Source organism: Psittacula echo (genome assembly GCF_963264785.1).
Source record: "Psittacula echo genome assembly, chromosome: 17".
Classification (NCBI taxonomy): Eukaryota; Metazoa; Chordata; class Aves; order Psittaciformes; family Psittacidae; genus Psittacula; species Psittacula echo.
Genome location: NC_137753.1, coordinates 8,455,687 through 8,476,858, shown reverse-complemented (window position 1 = coordinate 8,476,858; position 21,172 = coordinate 8,455,687). Strand labels below are relative to the sequence as shown.

At 45.4% G+C, this 21,172-nt stretch overlaps 1 protein-coding gene across 1 annotated transcript in view; it reads left to right on the top strand.

Annotated features, from left to right (window-relative positions):
• Positions 1-1,401: 1,401 nt before the first annotated feature.
• Positions 1,402-21,172, top strand: part of IFFO2 (intermediate filament family orphan 2) — a gene marked incomplete at its 5' end in the record, with an annotated part of 36,769 nt that continues 16,998 nt past the window's right edge. Inside the window, one exon of the mRNA XM_080631225.1 lies at positions 1,402-2,024. Within this exon, the coding sequence (XP_080487351.1) occupies positions 1,402-2,024 (623 nt within the window). The remainder of the gene's footprint in view (positions 2,025-21,172) is intronic.

Genomic DNA, 21,172 nt, shown 5'->3' with positions numbered 1-21,172 from the left:
CTCTTGGTTGGCTTCTGCCCCCGTAGTAACCTTCTTATTGGCAGTTTCAGTCTATTCCTGCAGTTTGCCAGCACTGCTGTGGATCTGCAGGGTGGAACGTGCCACAGAAACACTTCCCAGTGAGCTGCAAGTGTTTTGGTTCAGCAGAGCTTTGATGGTTGTACCCACTGTCAGCAGTCACAGCCAGGCCCTAACGACCAAGGTATTAAAGGTGTTTTCCCATAATCTCAGTGAACACAGGTTACAGTCTACATAAAGTGGTTTTGTGCTTGGGAAGAGATAATCTTTTCAGGTGTTTCTTTGAGTCACCCTTTTAATAAAGCACCTCCACCCACTACATGTATTTTTTTTCCAGGAGGTGCTCAGAAAACAGGGGTTTGTAACACACGAACAGAGCCCTTTGAAGAGCCCGCGGTTCCAGGGCTGATGAAACTCCATCCGGATGGAGTTTAGTACAGATATTGCCCATGTAGTTCAATATAAATATTATCCATGTAGGTTAATATAAATATTACCTGAACATTTCAAAAGCCATGGGAGTGAATAGCATAACTGCAGCTCTATTGGAGCTAATAGCACAACTACAGCTTTACACCAGTGTTACTGAGGGTTTTCTGTACCTCGCTTGCTCACAGAGCATCATCATTCAGTGCAACGGAGTAATCACACAATTCAATTAAACAATAGCCCTTGATTGCCGACTGGCTCAGAGGTCCAGGAGCAGCAGTTGGGAAACGCTTGTTTAATAACTTAATTATTGTAATATCCACGTTATTTAGCACTTAGGCAGGACTCTGCTTTCAGATAACAGAATTCAACCCTTATAATTCAATCTTATCAGTTCGCCGACTTCCCCCAGAGCCAGTGGCGATACGCAGGGCAGGGGCAGGGCAGGAGTAATGCTGCTGTGTCTATTTAACGCTGTACAATTAACCTGGGGGCTCGCTGAGGGAATGGGCGCGCTGTTGGACCCGGTTACCCCCCAAAAAACCACCGCCCCGTTGGGCACACGCGGGGAATTCCCGCGCCCATGCGGCGCTAGGGGGCGTGGCTCGGCGGGGGCGTGGCTACGGGCTCGTAGTGGGCGGGGTCCGGTTGGGGTGGGCGGGGCGATGTGAGGTAAGGGGCGGGGCCTGGCGGCAGCGCTGCCCGCAGCCTGTGGCGCTGGGGCCGCGGTGAGGCGGAGTCGGGCCCGCCCCGCACGCCGCTCAGTGCCCGGGTAGCGGCGGCGCCCGCAGGAGTGCGAGGAGGAGGGGGTGCCGGTTCTTGTCCCCGTCTCCGCTTCTCCCTTCAGCACCTTCTCCCGCCGCGGCCCCTCCGCCTCAGCGGCCGTTAACCGCCGCTTCCGGCCGCAGCTCCCCGCCATCCCCTCACCTCAGGGGCTTCGGCGGCCGCCGGGCCATGAACTCGCTGCTCTTCGGGGAGATGGCCCGAGCCTTCGCCCCCGGCGCCGCGGCCGCCTCCTGCCCGCTAGGACCCGGCGCTGCCGGCGGCCCCGGGAGCACAGCTGCGGCGGCGGGGGGGGGCCCGCCGGTCACCGCGGCTCTTCGTAACGACCTGGGCTCCAACATCCACCTGCTGAAGGGGCTCAACGTGCGGTTCCGCTGCTTCCTGGCCAAGGTCCACGAGCTGGAGCGGCGCAACCGGCTGCTGGAGAAGCAGCTGGCGGCCCAGCAGAGCGAGCGCGACCGCCGCCTGCGCTACAAGACCTTCTCCCGCGACCAGGCCGTGCAGACCGACTCCGGTGCATCCCCGCTGCTGCCCCCGCCGGGCCCCGGGCACGGGCTGGGCGCGGGGCCCCTCGCCTCGCCGCCTCACTACAGCCGCTTACCCGGTACTATCTGGAGCTACACCCAGGTGCGGCGCACCGGAGGCGGTGGCTTGGAGACCGTGCAAGGGCCCGGGGTCTCCTGGATCCATCCGGACGGCGTCGGGGTGCAGATCGACACCATCACCCCCGAGATCCGCGCCCTCTACAACGTGCTGGCCAAAGTCAAGCGGGAGCGGGACGAGTACAAGAGAAAGTGAGCGGCTGGGGGGCCCTGAGCCTCTGGGGAAAGGCGGGGGGGGATGCGCGTCGCCCGCTCCTGCACTGCGGGGAAACGGGAGAGCCCCTCCTGGGGGCGGAGGGAGCGTGTGGGGACCGTAGGGAGACCCCTGCGGACGTGGGGGTGATGTCCCCTCTCTCTCAGGGCTCCTTCCCTGGGGAGGATGCGCCAATGGGTTTGGGGAGGCTCTTCCTTAAGGGGGCTGTACCTGAGCTTGGAAACAGGAAAATTGTAGGATCCTTCCCTGGAAAGCTTTGGTCTCAAAAGGAGCCTTGTCAGCTCGATTTAACAACAAAAAAAAAAAAAAAAAAAGAAAAGTGAAAATTAGACAAAAAATCCGTTTGGGAAAAGAGGAAAAAATCTGTTATTAATATTGCATTGCATAGTGCCTCCTAAATTTAGCTTGCCTTCGTTTTCTGGTCTGATTCCTCCAGTAGCCTCTTTCGTGTGCCAGCTCCCCAAAATTAGCTCAGTGCTGCAATATTCGGGTTGCAAATACTGCAGGGGAAGGGTTGCACTCTTTGGTGTTCCTCGGAATTAGTGAAAACAAAAGCCCTAACGCCAGCCTTTGTAAGCCCTGCTCGGCTGGAGGCTGCTCCGAGCCTGTTGGGAAGCCCTGGGCTTTCAAATGGTGTTCTTCTCCCCCCCACCCCGGTGATGGATAGTGTCCCCTTTGGGTTGCTGTATTTGCTCAACGTAGTGTGGCAGAAATGGAGGCCAGAGGAAGGAGGGGGGGGGGGAAGGTAGTTGGGATTCTGCAGGGAGATTCCTGCATTGTGGAGGAGCTGCTTGTCCTTCGGGGCTGGTGTGGGCACTCCCAGCTGGAGTTTTGTCATCTTTAGGCTTAAAATGTGCTTCCTCTTTGCCCAGCCTTGTGTTTTTTGATGCAGAACAAATGTCATCCTTGCTTTCTGCTTTTGGGGGCAGCAGCATTTCCCAGCTCTGTGGCCTGTGAAGCGTAGCTGGATTTCTTCTGTCCAGGGTAACAGGACTGCAGTGTGCTCTTTGCATACCTCCAGTCCCCAGCTTTTATAACAGACTTCCTCTTGTGAATTAACATGATTTAGCGAGATTTTTAGGCAGGCATATCTGTCCCGGTAGTAATTTCTGGCCTGTTTCTCAACTAAAGTATTGCCTATACTCTCAGTGCATCTCTTAAAGCTTGCGTGCCTTGACTGCTCTGCTCCTAATGGCTGGAGCACCTCTTGAATCTGGATGGAAAAAAGAAGTTGGCTTCTCTTTTTGTTGGTCTGGAATAGTAGATGCCATCGTGGTTGTGTTTGTTGTTATGGTTGGTACCAAGGAGATGGGAGTAGTGGTGCTTCAGAGGAAGTTGTGCTTGGTGGTGGCTTGGTTAAGGAAGATGATACTTGTTGGGTGTGGGTTACGTCACCAAAAGTTGGGGATCTTTCTGCTTTTTAATGGCTATGTGATTTATTTTTCCTCTTAGGGAAGAGGAGACTTGGGGGCTATTTAAATTGATGTGTGGCTGGTTCTGTCTGTCCTGCGTGTGTACAGCAGCTTTTCACCCCAGAGTCTGTACTCAGGTGTGACTGTGTGCGCACTCCGGGTCATTCCAAAACCACATCAGTTCAGTGGCACCTCTCTGTAGGCAATGGCAAATCTCATTCTCACCACCCTTCCTGCTCTTGAAACAGGTTTTCCTCCGGATGCTTGACAGAAAGGTCTGATTAATGCTTATCAACACTAGCATTGTATCTGCAGTTCATTACTATGGAATTGCGGTGATGATTCCACTCTTGACCTTCAGCCATCGGATGGACATCACCCATTAAGCTCTTTTGGGGTAGCTTGGCTCTTCCATTCATGGCCTTGAGCACACTTTTGCATGCTTGTGGAGTAACACTGTGCTGGTTTAAATTGAATTCCTACAGTTGGAGTAGATTAGTCAATTTGCTTTCATTATCACGAGCTAATGGGGTGTTGCGGTGTTTGTCAGCAGCCCTGTAAAGACTGGTACCAATGTTTTCTTGTTTGTTTCTGCAGGGAAGGGATCTCTGTCATGGCATGTTTATGTATATAAATATGCACTTTGGGGTTGCCTTATCTTGCTGTGAAGCCTTTGATGATCAAGTTGTGTTTAGGGAAATGAGTTCCAAGTGGAAAATAAACCTTACGTCCATCTCGTGATGGTGGTGTTGGGGCCTGCAGAGAGTTTGGTGCGTGCACAACTTTCCAGCACAGACTGGAATGATCATCCCAAGATGGAACAGATGGGCAGCTGCTTTGCCTGGTGGGACCGCCGCGGTGCCCTGTGCAATGGCAGGTAGCTTTGTGTCAGAAACAGTTTGCCAGATGTACTAGAAGTGGTTTAGACACTGTAGTTGCTGTTTCACACCAAGAAAATAACCAGTTTGCTTTTGGAAGCCACTGGGCCTTGTAACCTGACCAAGAGGCCACCAACTCCATATGCAGGAATGCTTAAGCAGATAGTGATGTGTTAACATGTATTTCCTGAAACAGCAGAGGCTTTTCTTCCTTTCCAGGATGACCACTTGGTTAAGGAGGTCACAGCTGGTTAAGTGCTGCTTGTTTGAAGTATTTGGCTACCAGGAAAACACCAGGCAGATGATTACATTGCGAGTCAGTGAATACTGCTCAAGTGAAGAGCTGCTTTCAAAGACCTATAGCTTGTAGGTGATGTATCTGTGGTTGCTGAAGACACAAACTCCTTGCTGTCATACTTCTGAATTGAAAAATGCAGTGATAGGACTCAGAGGTGAAATAGTCCCTTTTGTGTCCTTTCTTTTAAAGGTAGCTTTACTACTACTCTTAAAAAGAACAGTAGAAGATGGTAGAAGAGGCTCTTTCCAATGAAATTTTGCCTGTGCTGTTTCAGGAATTACCAATGGCTTCACTTCAGAAACACATGTTCAGCTCCTTTGTTCCATTCCCACAAATCGTTTGTCTTGGACATCCTAACACAAGAAACTGGAGCTCCGAGGTCTAGAATATATAAGAATGCATCATCAGGGAGCACCTCGATCGTATTTTACTCAGGCTTTTGTTTGTATCCGAGGTACAAATGGGAAAGTGTTCCCCCTAAGGAGCCCAGCAGATATTTCAGACCAAAAAGCCTTTCCTTCTCCCCCAGCTAATGTTATTTTACACAAATGATATATAAAATGGCGTATTTTTCTAATTAACATATTGTCTTAATCTTCCAATATGTTTTAGTGATGATCATGACTTTACATATGTGCATTATGATTTTCGCTGTGGGAATAAGCAATTGGAGGAGATTTCTAAGGAAAAATGAGCTTAAAATTAATTTCCTTTAGGTTTTTCCAAACTATGGTAGGATTTTTGTCCAGGTCTGATCCCACATCCTTCCTAACTTTTTATCTGGTATTACACTTCTAATAAGCAAAGGTAAAATTGTCCACTTCCTTTGCAGTCAAACTGGCTCAGGAAAAATCCTTCTCAGGGATCTCAGTTACCTGGGAATGGAGGGAAGGGTCAGATTTTGTTAGCTGAAACACAGCTGGAGAGAAAAAACCCAAGATACTGTTCTGCTTCACCTCCCTTGAGGTGAGATGGAACAGTTGTGGGGTTTTACATGACCAGTGTTGGAATCTTGGATCTCTCTCTCTCCTTCCTTCCCTGGGTAACCAGCTTCACAGGAGAGAGATAAGCAGGTTTAATCACAGGCACGTGGCAATGCTGCTGCCCTGTGAGGGACTTTGGGTCTGTTTAGTGTATTTAGAAGAAAAAGCGGGTGTCTGAAGAGCATCTGGGACTGTGAAACCAGCATCATCTGTCATTATGTAAGTCCTGTCTTTGGTACGTGCGTGTTTTGGGGTCCTCTCCAGGCATGAGGCAGCAGAGCTGAATGGGCCTCTGCAGCATGACAGGGAATGCCCTGTGTTCCTGTGGCCAAGCGTGCACCCGGGTGTTTAAATCTGCTTATGGGAAAAGGGGAAAACAAACGTGCTTTTTCCTGCCCCCAATTAGTCAAGCTACACTGCTCACCGAGGTGAAGCGCTGACAGCCTGCCTTTGGCTAAGGCAGGACGCCACAGTGCGCATGGACTGTGTCCTGCTTGTTCATGGCACAGAACACAGCCTGTGTCAGGCTGTGATGCTAAGGACAGGGCTCAGACCTGGAGAGAGGCGATTCCTTCCTTTCCAGCCTGGCAGGGAGATCTCCTGGAAGATGGAAGCGCGGCGCTGTGTGTTATGCCAGTCAAAACGCTGCTGCGTGTGGCCAGCGAGAGGCTGCTGACTTGGTGAAAACCTTCTGCAGTCGGTCCCTGTTCTCCCTCCTGGGTTTTTTTTTTTCACTTTTAGCTGCAAGGAGGCAGCTCCTCTGGCTGGGGAGAGCTTTAGGGGGAACACTGGAATAGATTTGTATATTATGGTTTCACAATTGCGCTTAATTGGTGCAGATATTGAGTTTGCCAGATATCAGTTGCCTTTTCCAGTGCAGACTTAACTGGTACTAAGGGTTGAACTGGAAATAATTGTTTTACCTCAGGTTGGTATTTTGTTGGGAAGATTAATAAAGTCCACTTGAAAAAGAGATTAGCTTAAATTTGCTGCAGCTGGAAAAGAAAAAGATTATCATTGTCAAAGGCAAATGCATGTCAAAACTAACTGGATCTGGGGTTGTTTTAAAGCAGGGAACTTCATAAAAATGTGCTTAAGAGAAGCCCTGGAGGAATGTCTGCAAACCTTTAAAGCTGAAATATCAGTGGTAACAAGACGCAAATGTTACACATAGACCCAATAAAAACCAAATAATTTCTTTATCCCTCTAGAAGAATGTAACCAGTGTGTTCGACTCCTGCCCAGGCTTCAATTGGTTACAGAGCTGGTAATAAAGCAGGCTCTGTGAAAAGCCATATATATATATATTTAATTCTGGCATTTCTGCTCTTCTTTCTGTGTTTTCAAGGGGTAGTTTTGCTTCAGTGTGGCTTTTCGCTGAAATTTAGTGCCCCCTCACTGCTTCCAAAGCAGCTACACAACCTGGTATTAGAGATGCTTTGGATTATACCCTTTGCAGGATGGGAAGTTTTGATGGTAAATGCTCACTCTGGTGAAACCTGAGACTCAATCTGGGAATGACTTTTTTACTTGCACTGAGAGGATGGGAGGTTTCTTTGTGAAGAGCAGATAAAGTTGTATAACGTGGAAAAGCTTGGCTGCATAACAAAACTGTACATCCCTTGTAATTGCTGGCTGGAAAGCTGCTCTGCTTGGAGCTCTGCAAATGAAGCGTTCTAAGAATCAGGTTTGTTTGGGTGTCAGGCATTTTTCTTTAGATAATGCCATCTTTGCTTCTAAACTGCTGCTGCAGAGACAGGCATTTACAGTATGAATACCTGGAGCACTCTAACGGATCTCAGATGTATTTATTTCCTTGGCATAGCTAGAAACTGTGAGTTCTGGGTTGTAGTAATGTAGGAGAAGGTGTGGAAGAAGAGGAGGACATTTCCCTTCGATCCTGCTTTGTAACAGTGCTCCGCAGTGGGACTGGGGCTGTATTTTGTATTTAAGTGGATAAATCTCTGTGTGTGCCTTAAACTGACTTGTAATGGGAGCAACTGGGGAGGGCTAAGAGGTGTTAGGACTGATTTGAAATAGCTGTCTTAGCTGTGCGAGTTAGCTCTTTGTTCGGAACTTTATCTTTGGCTATTAACTCTGAGTTATAAGTAAAATACTAACTTCACAGATGAAGCAGTTTGGATGTGGTGAAGAAAAGATATCAGCATCTTGTGTTGTGGTGAGAGTTTCAGTGAAACCCGGGCCATGATCTGTGCTGTGTTCTTCAAAGGACAGCTTCCTCTGTGGCAAGAGAACCACAGGGCTTTCTGTGTCTGTTTGGAATTTACCTTTTCATTCCTCCTGTGACTCATGGTGGGAAGCTTTGGCCTTTCTGAAGGCAAAAAAAACGGACTTCCAGAGCACAGCTTAAGCACTGAGTAGCTCTGAGAGTGAAAGCCCCCAGGTACCTCTGATCTCAAACCCAACCAATCTCTACAGACCCTTGCAATTTAAGGCTGAGGTGAAAACAAACACAGAAACAAGTTATTTCTAGCTCTTTGTCAGCTGTAATCATAGGCTTGTGTTGCAGTAACGCAGTTTGAGTGCTGGGCTTGTAGCTAAAGAAAGCATTGAACCCATGTACGGCTCAAAGCTGCTTTTTTGTGGTTAAAGGTTTGTGGTGATGCTCTCCAGGCCTTATGTTGGCTTCCTGAGTATGCTTCTCTGTGAGCAGATTTATTTTGCTAGAAATAGGCACAGGATGTTGTTCTTTATGGTTTAGTGCAGTTTAAGTCTCCATCTTAATGTTTAAGACCAGTCTTTTTGTATACGAAAAGAAGAGATTTCTTCCAAGTTGGTCTTTTAAAAGGGAAGTTTAAAAACTTAATCGTATGTATGTGTGTGCTGTTCAGTCTAACTGCAGCCTTGTGACCTCTCCAAGCTAAAAATTATCTTGTTCCCAGAACTGCTAAGTAATAAATGGGACAAGACTGATTTTGCTTAGTAAGCAAGACACAGGGAAACTGTATAGTGCATGGCTGTGCTTTTAAACCGGATTTCAAACTCTCTTTTGCGCTCCCCCACCATACACCTGGCTTCTACAGGGTATTTTCCACATGTGTTAGTCTCCAGTTTCATTTTGTCTGAGTGTTCTCCAGCTGCTTTCCTGTACTGGTATCATCCTTGTCACTTTTTACTCAAGTTCTTATGCATTTACATCCCACTTTGCATCTGAAGGAACCTGCCTTTGCTTTATGATGCATTTAGAATAGGGGGTAAAAATAAGATCACTGTAGCATGATGATAGCTTGACCACACTGATAGATCATTGCATTTCAAATATATTGTTAAAATCTCTTGCTTTGGGGTTGAATGACTGTAGTTAGTGACTGGTGTTGATCCATGTGCAAAGATGACATCAACTCTGCTTCTGGGTCTACTTCAATAGCAAGAGCATCAAGGGAGCTGGGAGAGAATGGTGCTCTGTGCCCATTAATGATGCGTCCTGCTTGTTAATGACACAGAACATGGACTGGTTGCACTGCTACTGTGCAAAAGTGAATCAGCGATGATGCATCTCTTCAGGCTTTTGTCCAAGCATTTCCACACTTTAACTCATCTACGTGTGACTTGCTGGGTACTGGACTCACTTTGAAAGCATTCTGCTGGACCTTTTGTATGCCACTTCCCCCAGATTTGTTAATTTGAGCCCCTTTCCAAGCAGATTCTGTGACTGAACCTTCTCACATCTGCTTTCTGTGTCATGGCTTCAAAAGTAAGCCCACTGCTGCCTTTTGCAGCTCGTTCTCACTGGAGAAATGTCCAGTTGTCCTTTGTCCAGTTTTTTCTGTCTGGAAACCACCATGCATTGCTTTAGAAAAGGATTTTAGCTGTCTGTGGTCAGATGGGTGGCTTGGATTGCTGCTGTTTAGTAATGGGGATCCCATCTTCAATCTGATGCTAATTTTGGTGGATTTAGTCTGAATTCGCACTGAAATAACAACCAAAAGCAAAACTTGGCATTGCAGCCTGACCCTGAATTCCATGTGTAACTTCACAGATCTCTTGGGGCCAAGCACAAGCCAAATGTTTTGATTTGACATGGTTTCAGGAATCTGCATAGCAATTACAAAGCCTTTGTGAGCAGGTAAACTTCAGATCGAGTTCTCTGTTGTGTGGTTATCAGTACACAGGTGCCACTGCATTACAAACCCAGTTTTGTTTGCTTTGAAGTGTATGGGGGTTTGTATCTGTAAGCAGAGAGCAACACTGGTTGAAAGACACGGCAGCTCACAGACCCTGTACTAAAAGGAGGAGGAATTAACCTGGTCCTCTTCATGTGGGTGAGAAAAGTTACTCATTTGCAGTGGCACATGAACACAGAGAACAGAGATGATGAAGGAGGTGATGATGTCTAATAGGATTGGATCCCCCTTGCTCTTAAATACAGTAGATGTGTTTAGTCCAAGTGACTCATGCTGGAATTGGAGATCAAAGGGATCCTGGCTCAGTTTTTATTCCAGATCAGTGGTTTCAATGGAAAATGTGTTTCTCTTGGTGATTTTTACAGGTACAAATTGGCTGCAGGTCTCTGAGGGGAGAAGAAAGAACTATGGCATTTCTTGTATTTTATTTAAGTGAAGCTTTCCCTACACAGAGAACACAATTTAAACTTAGCAGGCCCATGTCTGTTCAGTGTTAGAAGTAAAACCCTGACAAGTCAAATGGAGTTAAAAAGAACACTAGGTATTGGTGTAATTTTACCTAATCCTGTAGAATGGCACGAGTGCATTAACATTGAATCAGAGTGGGAATATTTTAACAAAAAAGTGTAATATTTCAAAAAATATTTCAAAAAGCTGTCATAATTAAAGTTGTCACAAGAAAATCCCCCTCTTGCAGATACCAAAAACCCCCTTTTCCCCTTCTAAACTTTTCAGTAAGGCACTGACCATCTACTGGAGCATTGGGCACTCTGAATTCTCTTCTATTCCCCCAAATGCCTATACCAGCAGCAGCTCGCCTCTCACTGGCTCTGTCATCCATGCAATTTTGAAGCCCCTCTGGGTTTTTATGTGTGTGTGTTTTGTTTTTCTGGTGTTTAAAGGGAGGGAGAAAAAGGGAGTGCAAAGCACTTAAGAACTCCTGAGTGCCCTGGAAAATGTTTTTCCACTGATCTGTATTCTTAACCAGAGTGCAGAACTGCTGCTTGTCAGTGGGAGACCAGCTTTGCTTGTTAAATGGGACAAAGTGACCCTGGGAATGAAGTCCCACTCGCAGAGCTGCTGTACATCGTTTTAGCCTTTCAAGAATGGCTATGGGATGTAAGGAGGCTCATGTCGTGATAACTGTCCCTGAAGGATAGCAAGCTCATGGTGGTAGCTTGTGATGAATCTGTGAATAAACCTGTTTTCTTTCATAGCTTCTCTTCCCCTTTTGGGCATTGGGTACTTCTATCCATTCATATGCAATGCAGTCAGACTTTTCCCTCTTGAGTTTCAGTGGCTGGAAAGAATTTACTGTCTTCTCTAGTTATTAATTTGCATAGGTGATCATAGGAGCCTCACAGTTGCCACGTCAAGGTAGGTCCTATTGCTGTGGGTATTCTGCAGTAGCTGTCCAGGCTCTGACCCTCTGTCATTTGGTTGCAGCCTGGAAAGAGGTGTCATCCTGTTTTTACATATTTCTCAGCCTTTTTCTTTCTGCAGTGTTCAGTGAAGCCGTAATTACTGGGTTTGATCTTTCTCCTGTAAAATTCACAATGAGATATTGCTCTAGACCCAGGGGCAAGGGTTTATTGCCTGTGGTGAGGTGTGGCTTGGGTGGGCTTTGGGTCCATGGCTCAGCCTAGTTCTCCTGTAGTTGTAGGGCAGTCAAAAAAAGGCAGGGAATGAGGTCACTGCCTCAGTCACTCTGTTCCTTTTCACTGGCTTTTTGCATTAAACCCAAGTTTGGAACTGTTCTGCTGCCTATCGCTTCCCCTCTGTACATAGCACAGAGTTGCCACTGCCAGTGGTTTGTACCACCCTTCCCCTATAAACATGTGCAGTGTTTGACTGCCTTAAAACTGGATTTGTTTGTGGAAAACTGAGCAACTTCTTTTGAAGCAGTGGCCACACTGAGCTTCCTCCCTTCCAGAGGCTTCAGTGCCTAATATCTTGGTATTCCAGCATGGGTCAGTTCCTCAGTTGCTGGGGTTTTTTCCTTGTTTGCCTGTGGATTCAGGTACTAAACAATGATGTTCTTGGGATTTGATGGAACCAAGGCAGCAAAACAACCATTATGTTTGTGTGCATTTAAGACTGAGCTGCCTTTGTGCAAATATTTAAAAATGCCTGATCTTGAGGTTTGCATCCTCCTGGCTGTCATCTTTATTCATTCACTGCCATCTCAATGGCACAGTACTGTGGTTTAATGGTAATGCCGTCAAAGCCAGGCACCAGAATTAACTAGAAATGCTAAACTATATTGTTCTGTCCATTGTATTAAAAGTGATTAAAGCAGCTTAAGCAGAGTGAGCATTCTTATAATTCTGGAAGGACCATATGAGGAGCGCCGGGTATTTCCTCACGTGTCATAGAAACCCTTGAAGAACAGTTTATTTCTTACCCTTTGTCAATACTTGTGTTCTTAGACTCCTGATACTGCACATAAAAGCTATGCTTTATATATTTACCTTTACAAAGGTAATAAAACTCTTAAAATGTAGATAAGATAATGGATATATAGGAGCTCTACTGGGAGACTGCTACATGGTAGGTATGTATCCCAGCTGCCTGCCTGACCCCTGGAAGCAGATAAGCATTATCTCATTTCAGTAGACAGTTTCATTGATCTTTACTAGGTTCAATAAAAGTATTGGGGCAGAGATTAGATGACTTCTAGCTCTCAGCTTTGATGCTGACTCTTAAGGGCTGTGGAGGAAGAGGAAAGGCAGATGGAGATAAACCTAAAGGCAAGGGAAGGAGAGCGGTGAGGACTTCAGCCTCAACTTGCAATTATTCTTGGCATTTCAGGCTGAAGAAATGCAGAAATGAATGAGAATGGTGTGGTAATACATCCACAGGATCTCTGGTTCCTGTCCAGAGAAGAGTAATCCTCATCTATTATCATTTGGGTTTATTGGAGCCTTTCAGAGTGAGTCTGAGGTGATAACAGCAGAGTGGTTACCACATGGCTAGTGAAGGGGATGGCTACATACAGAAAGCATTTACTCATGAAAACATTAGGTCAAATGAAGACCTTTTATGAGAGAGGATGTTAAAATACCAATGTTTTGAACTTAATGCAGGTTACTTTCTAACAGCTGAGCTTAGGTAATTGTACATTTAATTACGTAGTTCAGTATTTCTCTATAGAAGTGGATCAGGTTTTCCCCAGAAATGGATGATTGCCCTGAATACTGAAATGAGGAAAGACTGGAATATCTGTTGAAAACAAGGTTTGGATTATGTCTTAGTAGATCTCAGTAGGTGTTAAAAATGGTGCTGTCTGATCATTTTGTGCTGTGCTAGTGATGTATTTCCTTTTCTTTAGGATCACCAGCTAGCCCAGATGCAACGCATGCTATCTAGCGTGATGCATTCCTGAAAGCAATCCTTTAGAACGGCCATCAGTTTAACTGGGATTTTTTTGTTCCCAGCTGTGGAATTCAGGCAGACATCCTTGCTTCGCTCTCCAGAGTAATGCTCAGCTTCGTGCCGGCTTACTGTGCAAACCCCTCGTCATGAGAGAACTTGGAGTCTGTTTAGTGGAACTCAACCCGAACGCCACAGACTCAGCATGGGTGTATATGTTCCAGTGCCGGAAAATTCCTTCTCCATTCGGAGAGCAGGAGAACCACAGCACAACAACAGTGCTCAAAACATCCAGGTTTTCCTCTTCATAACACATTGCCATGAAATCATAAGGCAGTTCTGTACAGAAATAATCTACACCCTACATGGGAAAGTTTTCCTGTAGTTAAAAGCCTGCTAGATTACTTCTTAGAGCTGTGATGTAAGAATCTTCCATGTAGTCATGTGCATCAGCTGAGATAATGCACTAGTTGAACTTGGCAGCCTCCAAAGGACATTCATGAAGGCTTTCATTAGGTGTTTATAGAAAATAGAAAGGCAAATCATACCACAGAAGTTTGCCTATACTTTCCGACAGCTTAGCGTTAGAGCTTATTATGGCTTTAAATCTCTGCTGTAACTACTTGTCTGCCCAGCTGCCAGGCTTCTGGCAAGGTGTCTGTGTTTTGTTGAGTCCTTCGCTGCAGTAGGAGGTGAGAAATTACAAGTGAAATGTCCTGAGCACCATCAAAATACAAATGTATTTTTAACATGGTGCTGGTGTATATTAGAGCATGCCTCTGTGCCACCTTCTTAAAGGTGCTGCCAAGCTAGAGCTATATAGAACTATACTCCTTTGTTGCTGTGTCATTGACTAGATTTCAGATCTGGTTTATTGTGTGCTTTCTTTTTCCTTACTTTTTTTCCTAACACCCAAAAGTCTTCATCCATACTAATATTTTTATCAGCTCTTGAAGTCTCCTGTGTTCTCATTTCTTCCTTGTTTTTAATCCTAGAATTAGGGGTAAAGGCAAGGTGAAGGAAGAGGGAACACAGTTATCTGTGGAAAAATAGACATTCCTGTAGTGCAACTGAAGACTTAGAGGGGGAGCCTTGAAATCAGCTCAAGTCTTGCGTACTGGGTTTTATGTGGAAGCTCTTGGGGTGCTTGGCTTCAGAAACAAGTCATGTCAGAGTCTGATATGGTTGTGTGTGCTGGTCATGCTTTTCCTGCCCTCTTAGATTTCTTAATGGGTATTTTCCATTACTCTTCTAACATTAAATTTTCTATTACTCTTCTAAAGTTAATGTGCTGAAGTGGAAGTAAAGGAGTAAGAGTTTGAAGTGAGGGTGCAAGGGAGTAGAGAAACAGGATGGGAATCCTTTTCTTGAGAGACCTCTGTGTATCAGGGTCAGATCACTGAGAGCAATCCTGAGAAGGACTTGGGGTTGTTGGTCATTGAGAAGCCCCCATGACCCAGCTTCAGTGAGCGCTTGAGCCCAGAAAGAACCCCCCTGTGTGCTGGGCTGCACCCCCAGAGCATGAGCAGCAGCTCAGGGAGGGGATCCTGCCCCTCTGCTGTGCTCTGGGGAGACCCCCCCTGCAGCCCTGATCCAGCTCTGGGGCAGCAGCACAAGAGGGACGTGGAGCTGCTGGAGCGAGGCCAGAAGAGGCCACGGAGATGCTGCGAGGGCTGGAGCAGCTCTGCTCTGGAGCCAGGCTGAGAGAGCTGGGCTGGGGCAGCCTGGACAAGAGAAGGCTCCTGAAGGGGAGACCTGAGAGCAGCTCCAGTGCCTAAAGGGGCTGCAGGAAACCTGGAGAGGGGCTTGGGACAAGGGCCTGTAGGGACAGGCCAAGGGGAATGGCTTTAACCTGCCCGAGGGGAGACTGAGATGAGCTCTTAGGCAGAAGCTCTTCCCTGTGAGGGTGCTGAGGCGCTGGCACAGGGTGCCCAGAGAAGCTGTGGCTGCCCCATCCCTGGCAGTGTTCAAGGCCAGGTTGGACACAGGGGCTTGGAGCAAGCTGCTCTAGTGGAAGGTGTCCCTGCCCGTGGCAGGGGTTGGAGCTGGATGAGCTTTAAGGTCCCTTCGACGCCCATCGTTCTAGGATTAAGTCTTTAGTGTAGATGGATTGGAAGTCATGCTTGGTGGCAGGCTGCAGAAAACTTACGTATTATAAATATTTGCTTAACCTAATGTGCAGTTTACAATGGCATGAAGGTTTTCTCCTAAAGTACTCATGTTAGTAGTCTTGCATCTTAGCTAACTCTTAAAACTGTTCTGTTAAGGTGAACTTGATAATCTTAAAGGTATTTTTCAAGCTAAATAATTCTATGATTTCTTTTAAGCTAGCAAAGCTTCAGATTCTGGGACAGACATGCTGGTGCTTATCTTCTGCTCTTGAAATACATTTGATTAAATGAAGAGCATGAGGCAAGGTTTAAGTTTCCCTGAACAATGGATGGATTTTTCTGTGGTTATTACATGACTCAGTTCTAATAATCCCTTCTCATTGTGCAGTTTGGTTGCTGAGACCGAGCAGTGAAGTTTTGTTGGTAACTCCCTTATAAACAACCCGAGCTGCAATTTGCAGAAGACATTTTTCTCGTGCTGTTCTGTTTGCTGCAGCCTGTATTTAGTTCTGTAATGATGTGGATGCTGGCAATGAGCTGTCCAACGGAATCACATGGCTTTACTGGGACACCGGGATAATAGCGTGCTGTGTTCCACAGCTCTCCTCGTGCAGCCTCCTCTTTGTCTGCGCAGGGTCTCTGAAAGCTTGTTTTGACCTTTTCGGTGCAGGAGACACCGATTGTACAAGTTTCTCGTGTTAGCACATGTCCCAGGCTGTTTCCGTGTGTTGACCAAAAGAATCCGAGATGATGAATAGTCTATGCAATAATTGCAATATGGCTTAAAAACACTCAATGGGCTACTGCTTCCTGCCCTGCTGTTGCAGGGTTAGCGAAGGAGCTGCTGAAAGATGTCAAACTTCTGCTTCTCATTTGCTCGGAGATGCTTGTTCGTGTCTGTCAGACCCACATAAGAAATGTGAACCCCTGCCATGCCAGAGGTGGGTAGATAAAGCAGTTCCTTAGGATGAGTAGAAAACATTAGGCAGGGTTTTGACTTTTGCAGGAAGTAGAAAAACTAATAATAATAACAGTTGACTTAAGTCAGTGCTTCTCTTCAGGCTCAGTCTTTGTTCTATTCTCTCTCTCTATAGCATCTTCAGTTATTTCAGTAATGTTTTCTTCAGAGAGAATGGTCATTAGGGCTAGTGAGCTTGAATGAATTTCACAGCAGTTTTATATCTATATGGCTGTGGCAGAGTGCTAGGACAAAACACCTGAATGCATGCAATATAAAAGAACATAAACCAGCAGCTTGTCAATAGGCAGAGCTGTAAAATAAATGTATATACGTGATCAGCTGTCTCTAATGCGTGAGGTTTGTGGGTGCTTATGTTTGCTGGAGATTTCCTTACATGGGAATTCAGGATTTGATAATTAACTTGTAGCCAGCAGCACTATGCAGTAATGTAATCCTGTGCTTTTCAGATTACCTGCTTCAGAATGAGTCAGAATAATTACTTTATCTGCAGCAACGACAATGGTTTTACAGGAATGTAATGTTCTTTGCCTTGGCTGTTTCATAAGCTGTGCTTGCAGTTGCCTTCTGCAGGTCTAGAGAATGCAGAGCTCTTCTGTACACTTCAGTGGCAAGGGAGATAAGGGTTTGTTTGCTGTAATAACATGCACAAGTGAGTGTAGTGCTGCTGTTTGCGAGAGGACAGTTTGATCAGACACGACTGATGTGAGCACAGACTCAACTGTGGGCTAAAATTAAGGTTATAGGACAGTGGCTTTTGCAACTGATCTCTATAGGAATGGGATATTTCTTCCCGATTGTATTAGTTGCTGGAGTTCTCTGTGTTTTCTGGTAGTGCTGGTTGGTGGATTGCTGGCGCTGTGAGACCTGTGAGAAGTAAATAAGAATGGCAGCATGGGAAACAGCCTTGGGAATGTGGTGCTGTTACCCAGTATAGCGCAATCAGGATGTGTCCATCTCCGTAAATTTCCTTTTTATTGTTAGTAGAAATATATAGAAAGAAAAAATATGCGGATATACCTACAAAATGGGGGAAATGCCTCGGATTTAATTGATACCAGAGGAAAAGAACTGAGAATCTGAGCATTGGCCCAGGAAAGTTGAAGTAGTAGCTACCAAGGCTGCAAGAAAATAGTGGTAAAGATGATTCAATTCTGCACAGTTGAGCTAAAAAGAAGTACAAAATGCAGTGCTCTGATTCTCATCTTGCCAAAAGTGTCATTCTGTGTTGATATATGTCAAATGGGTGTTTGGGTATAAATCTGATCAGATGTTCTGTAGTTAAACCCAACCATATTTACTATGCCACGCGTGGGCTGTATCATATTCCTGGAATCAGAGCTCACTTGTCAAGCAAACTGTCTGTCTGACATTTCCTTTCAGAACAAAATGTCACTGCAGGTACCCTGGAGGCACAGAGACGTGGCACTGGTTGGTCCTGCTCCCCAGCAGTGGGCTGACTTCAGACCAACTGCTCAAATTGGGGATCCTGTTGGTGTAGGGAATAGTGGCTGCCTGTCTTAATGCCAAAGGGCAGCTTGCTAGAAGTTGATATCTTTGCTAATTCAATTGGTTTGCAGCTCTTGTGTCTATGATGTGTTTCTGATAGCTGAAGGCTGTCTCAATAAAGCTAAGTAATTGGAAGCTTAAAGTTCATCATGACATTTCCTATCTGCAGTGGAGAACTTCCTTAGAGGTAGGCTTTTGAGCTGTTCCTCTTCTGTGTTGCACATCTTTGTCCGTCTCCACTTCTGAAGTCTTTGCCTTGTCTGGAGCTATTGGTCTTTTCCTAATTGTAGACTGTTTTGTCCTTACCTTGTAGTCTTGGCTGCTTTTGCTTTATTGCAGAGTCAATCCTTAACCCCTGCCAAAGCAATCCCACTTGTAGGCCTTGTGTTTGCTCAAGTTGCCTTTCTTCCACAAGGCTCTTTTGTTAGAAACAGTTCTGGGCTAACTTCAGCCACTGCTAAGCTGGCTGGGAAATGGAAGGCAAGCAGCCTTCTCATTGTGCTTTCTCATGTTACTGCCCAAATCACTCTTCTCTTCCCCGGGGTCTGCTGCACCCACCCAAGAACTGCATTTCAGCTGTCAAAAACTGCAATAGATCCACACTGCAGAATTATTTGTTCATGCTTAAGAGCTGTGTATTTGTTCAGGGCTTGTAAATGCTGTCCTGAAGAGTTTGACAGCAGTGAAAAATGAATTTCAGTTGCTGGTGCTGAGGGGAATACAGCTAGCTTGAATTCTGCCTGCAGACTTGGCTGCAGCCTGTGAGTGCCCACCTCTGCTGAGGAGTACATCCAGCCTGAGCTACTATTGCTTGCGTCTGTGGTTGCTGGGACATGTTGGGCACAGGATTGTGAAGCTGTGGTGACACTGTCAAACTGAGGAGGCTGTGGAAAGCAGGGTTTAATTCACCGTCTGTAGCAGTTACTGTATCATGAATTACATCATTAAGTCTTGCTCCAAGAGCTTGCAATCTGATGGTATCTTACCAGCCAAAACAGTGTATGACTAACCAGAAATGGTTCCTTTGCTTGCAGTTATGTTCCTGTGATGGTTTGAGGTGTGAAGGACACGAGTGATAAAATGGGGTTTGAATTATACTCTGCTTCTGGAGTATGGATACGTTAGAAATACAGGTTGAATAGACAGATGCCACCTATGCTTTTGCTCCTTAAAGTATAAAATCTCTGTTCCTCCAAAGCAGTTATGATTTCCATATGCTTGAGAGGAACAGGAGTAGCAGAGTACAGATGCCATGGGCTTGCATGAAACACCAAAAAGAGTTACCTAACCCGATCAGGTTATTTTCAGAAAGCTGCACTCCTGGCCATTGAGTTATGCTTTCAACACTTCTCATAGATTTAACCTGTTCAGTGGTGTTCAAAATCATTTGGGGCTGCAGAATAGGCAGGTCAGTGATCTGCAGATGAGTATGTTGTCATGGGTCTGATTTTTCTCTTCAGGAGAATATGAAAGGGGTTTAGAGCACATGGGGAAAAAGGATGCTGTACAAAGCTTTTCTTTCCAATCAAAGTAACTTTATAACTTACCTACTTTCAGAAGTTCTGGACTTGAGCTTTCAGAAGGGCTTAGAAACCAGGATGTTGGTTAGATCATAAACACAAGGGAAAAGACTTCTTTGTGTAGCACTTACTCAGTTCAGAGCTCCGACACCTTCATGTTCTGAGAGGAAGCTGAATCCAGGTTCTTCAGCTGAGAGCAGGTTGACAGCCAGACAACTCTGAACTTGGCCTTGCTTAAAGTGAAAGCTGGGCTGCACTGAGCTTGATGGCTTCAGCTATTCTACCCTATTGCTCAGTCTACTTATGGTGGGGGAAAAAAAGAAAACATTTCTTTTAAGGCAGCCCTATTTCAAGTGACTTTGCTACTGTGTGATGTGGAAATTGACTTACCAGCATTAATAGCCTTGGATGCACTGGGAAGTGGAAGACTTCCAAGGATTTATTTCTGTTTTTCCTTCACTTGCCTAGCTGTGAGATTGAAAAGAACTGAAGTTTGTAATAGGTGGTGCCCTTCTTCAAGGACAGGAGAGCTTTTAAGTGCTTTCTCTATCAGGAAGATGTATAAAATACTGTGGAAGCCCCCAACAGCAGCCTCATGCTGTGTTACACCTCCCTGAATAAGTATCTTGTGTCTTTGTTAATTGACTTTTGTGTTTGGGGCTGGGTGCAAGTGCAAGTGGAGGTCCAGAGCTTATCCAAGTATCAAAATACACTTTAGATTTAAAACTGGCTTTTTAGTGCAGTGTTGTTTCCAAGAATAAGTGCTGCAGGGGTGTATGACTCCTAGCTATGGAGCTGAGAATGTGTTTAATGTTGCTGTGAATATTGCACAATTATATGCAGAAACTCCTGCTGTATTAAAAGCACCATAATTTTCTCTGTAAAGGAATGCAGGCCTGGCTGTTGCTTTTACTTGGTGTTGTTGAACTCTTGTGACATTAGGCATGGCTTTTGTTGAAACACCTCATGTGGTCAGGAACAGAACACAAATGAACTTGCAGATGATTTTTATTGTGGTTGCAGTAACAGGCTGGAGCATCTTTTTAGGTGTATGTAATTGGGAGGCATAATTATACAATGGTTTTCTGTAGAGTAAGTCCTTTTAGTAATTCCCTTCACAAGCAATTGCTGCTGTTCAAAGGTCTGTGTGCTGTTTTAAGCAGAGCACAAGTCTGGAATAGGACTTTAATATTAACTCTCCTTTATAATGGTCCTTTATAATGAAACACCTAAGTATTAACAGTGCAAAGCGTACAAGTTCTGCTATGCAGCGACTTTTCCTGTATCATCTAGACCATTGCTAGAGGTTCAAGGATGCAAACTTCTCCGGTGCTCTGATGTTTGGGAAATGTGATGCTGCGGTGGCTGACTTGTAGCAGGGAGAATCTGTGGAAGGGATGTTGCTTGCAACAGGCAAGAAACATGACTTCATTCAAGTGCTGCTGTGTTACAGCCAGGCTTTAATGGAATCAGAAGTTCCCATTAAATTAATAGGTTTTACATGGAGCCCATCAACTGACATTTAATTTGCTTCAGTAAGAAGTCAGGGCATGTGGGATCAAAATGGTCTGTGCTTGGGATCGTCTGGGAGAATCCCTCTATTACAGCGTCTTAAAAATGCTCACTGAAACAAGAGGTGGCATTTCTGAATAAGCAAATTAATGCAATCTTACATTTAATATAGTGCTAAACTAAGCCTGGACATGAAAATGATCTCTTAAGCAAGAATTCTAAAAGCAGAAAGAATGGATTCTATGATTTTGTTTGCTTAACAAAATAAAGGTTTCGTGGTGTTGTTAAATGAAATCCATCTTGTATGGTCTGGTTCTTTTAAGCTAATGAAAACATGCAGACAGCTATTTGTATTTATATTCCCAAACTGCCATTCCAGTCTTGGGAATGGTTTAGTGAGATTGTAG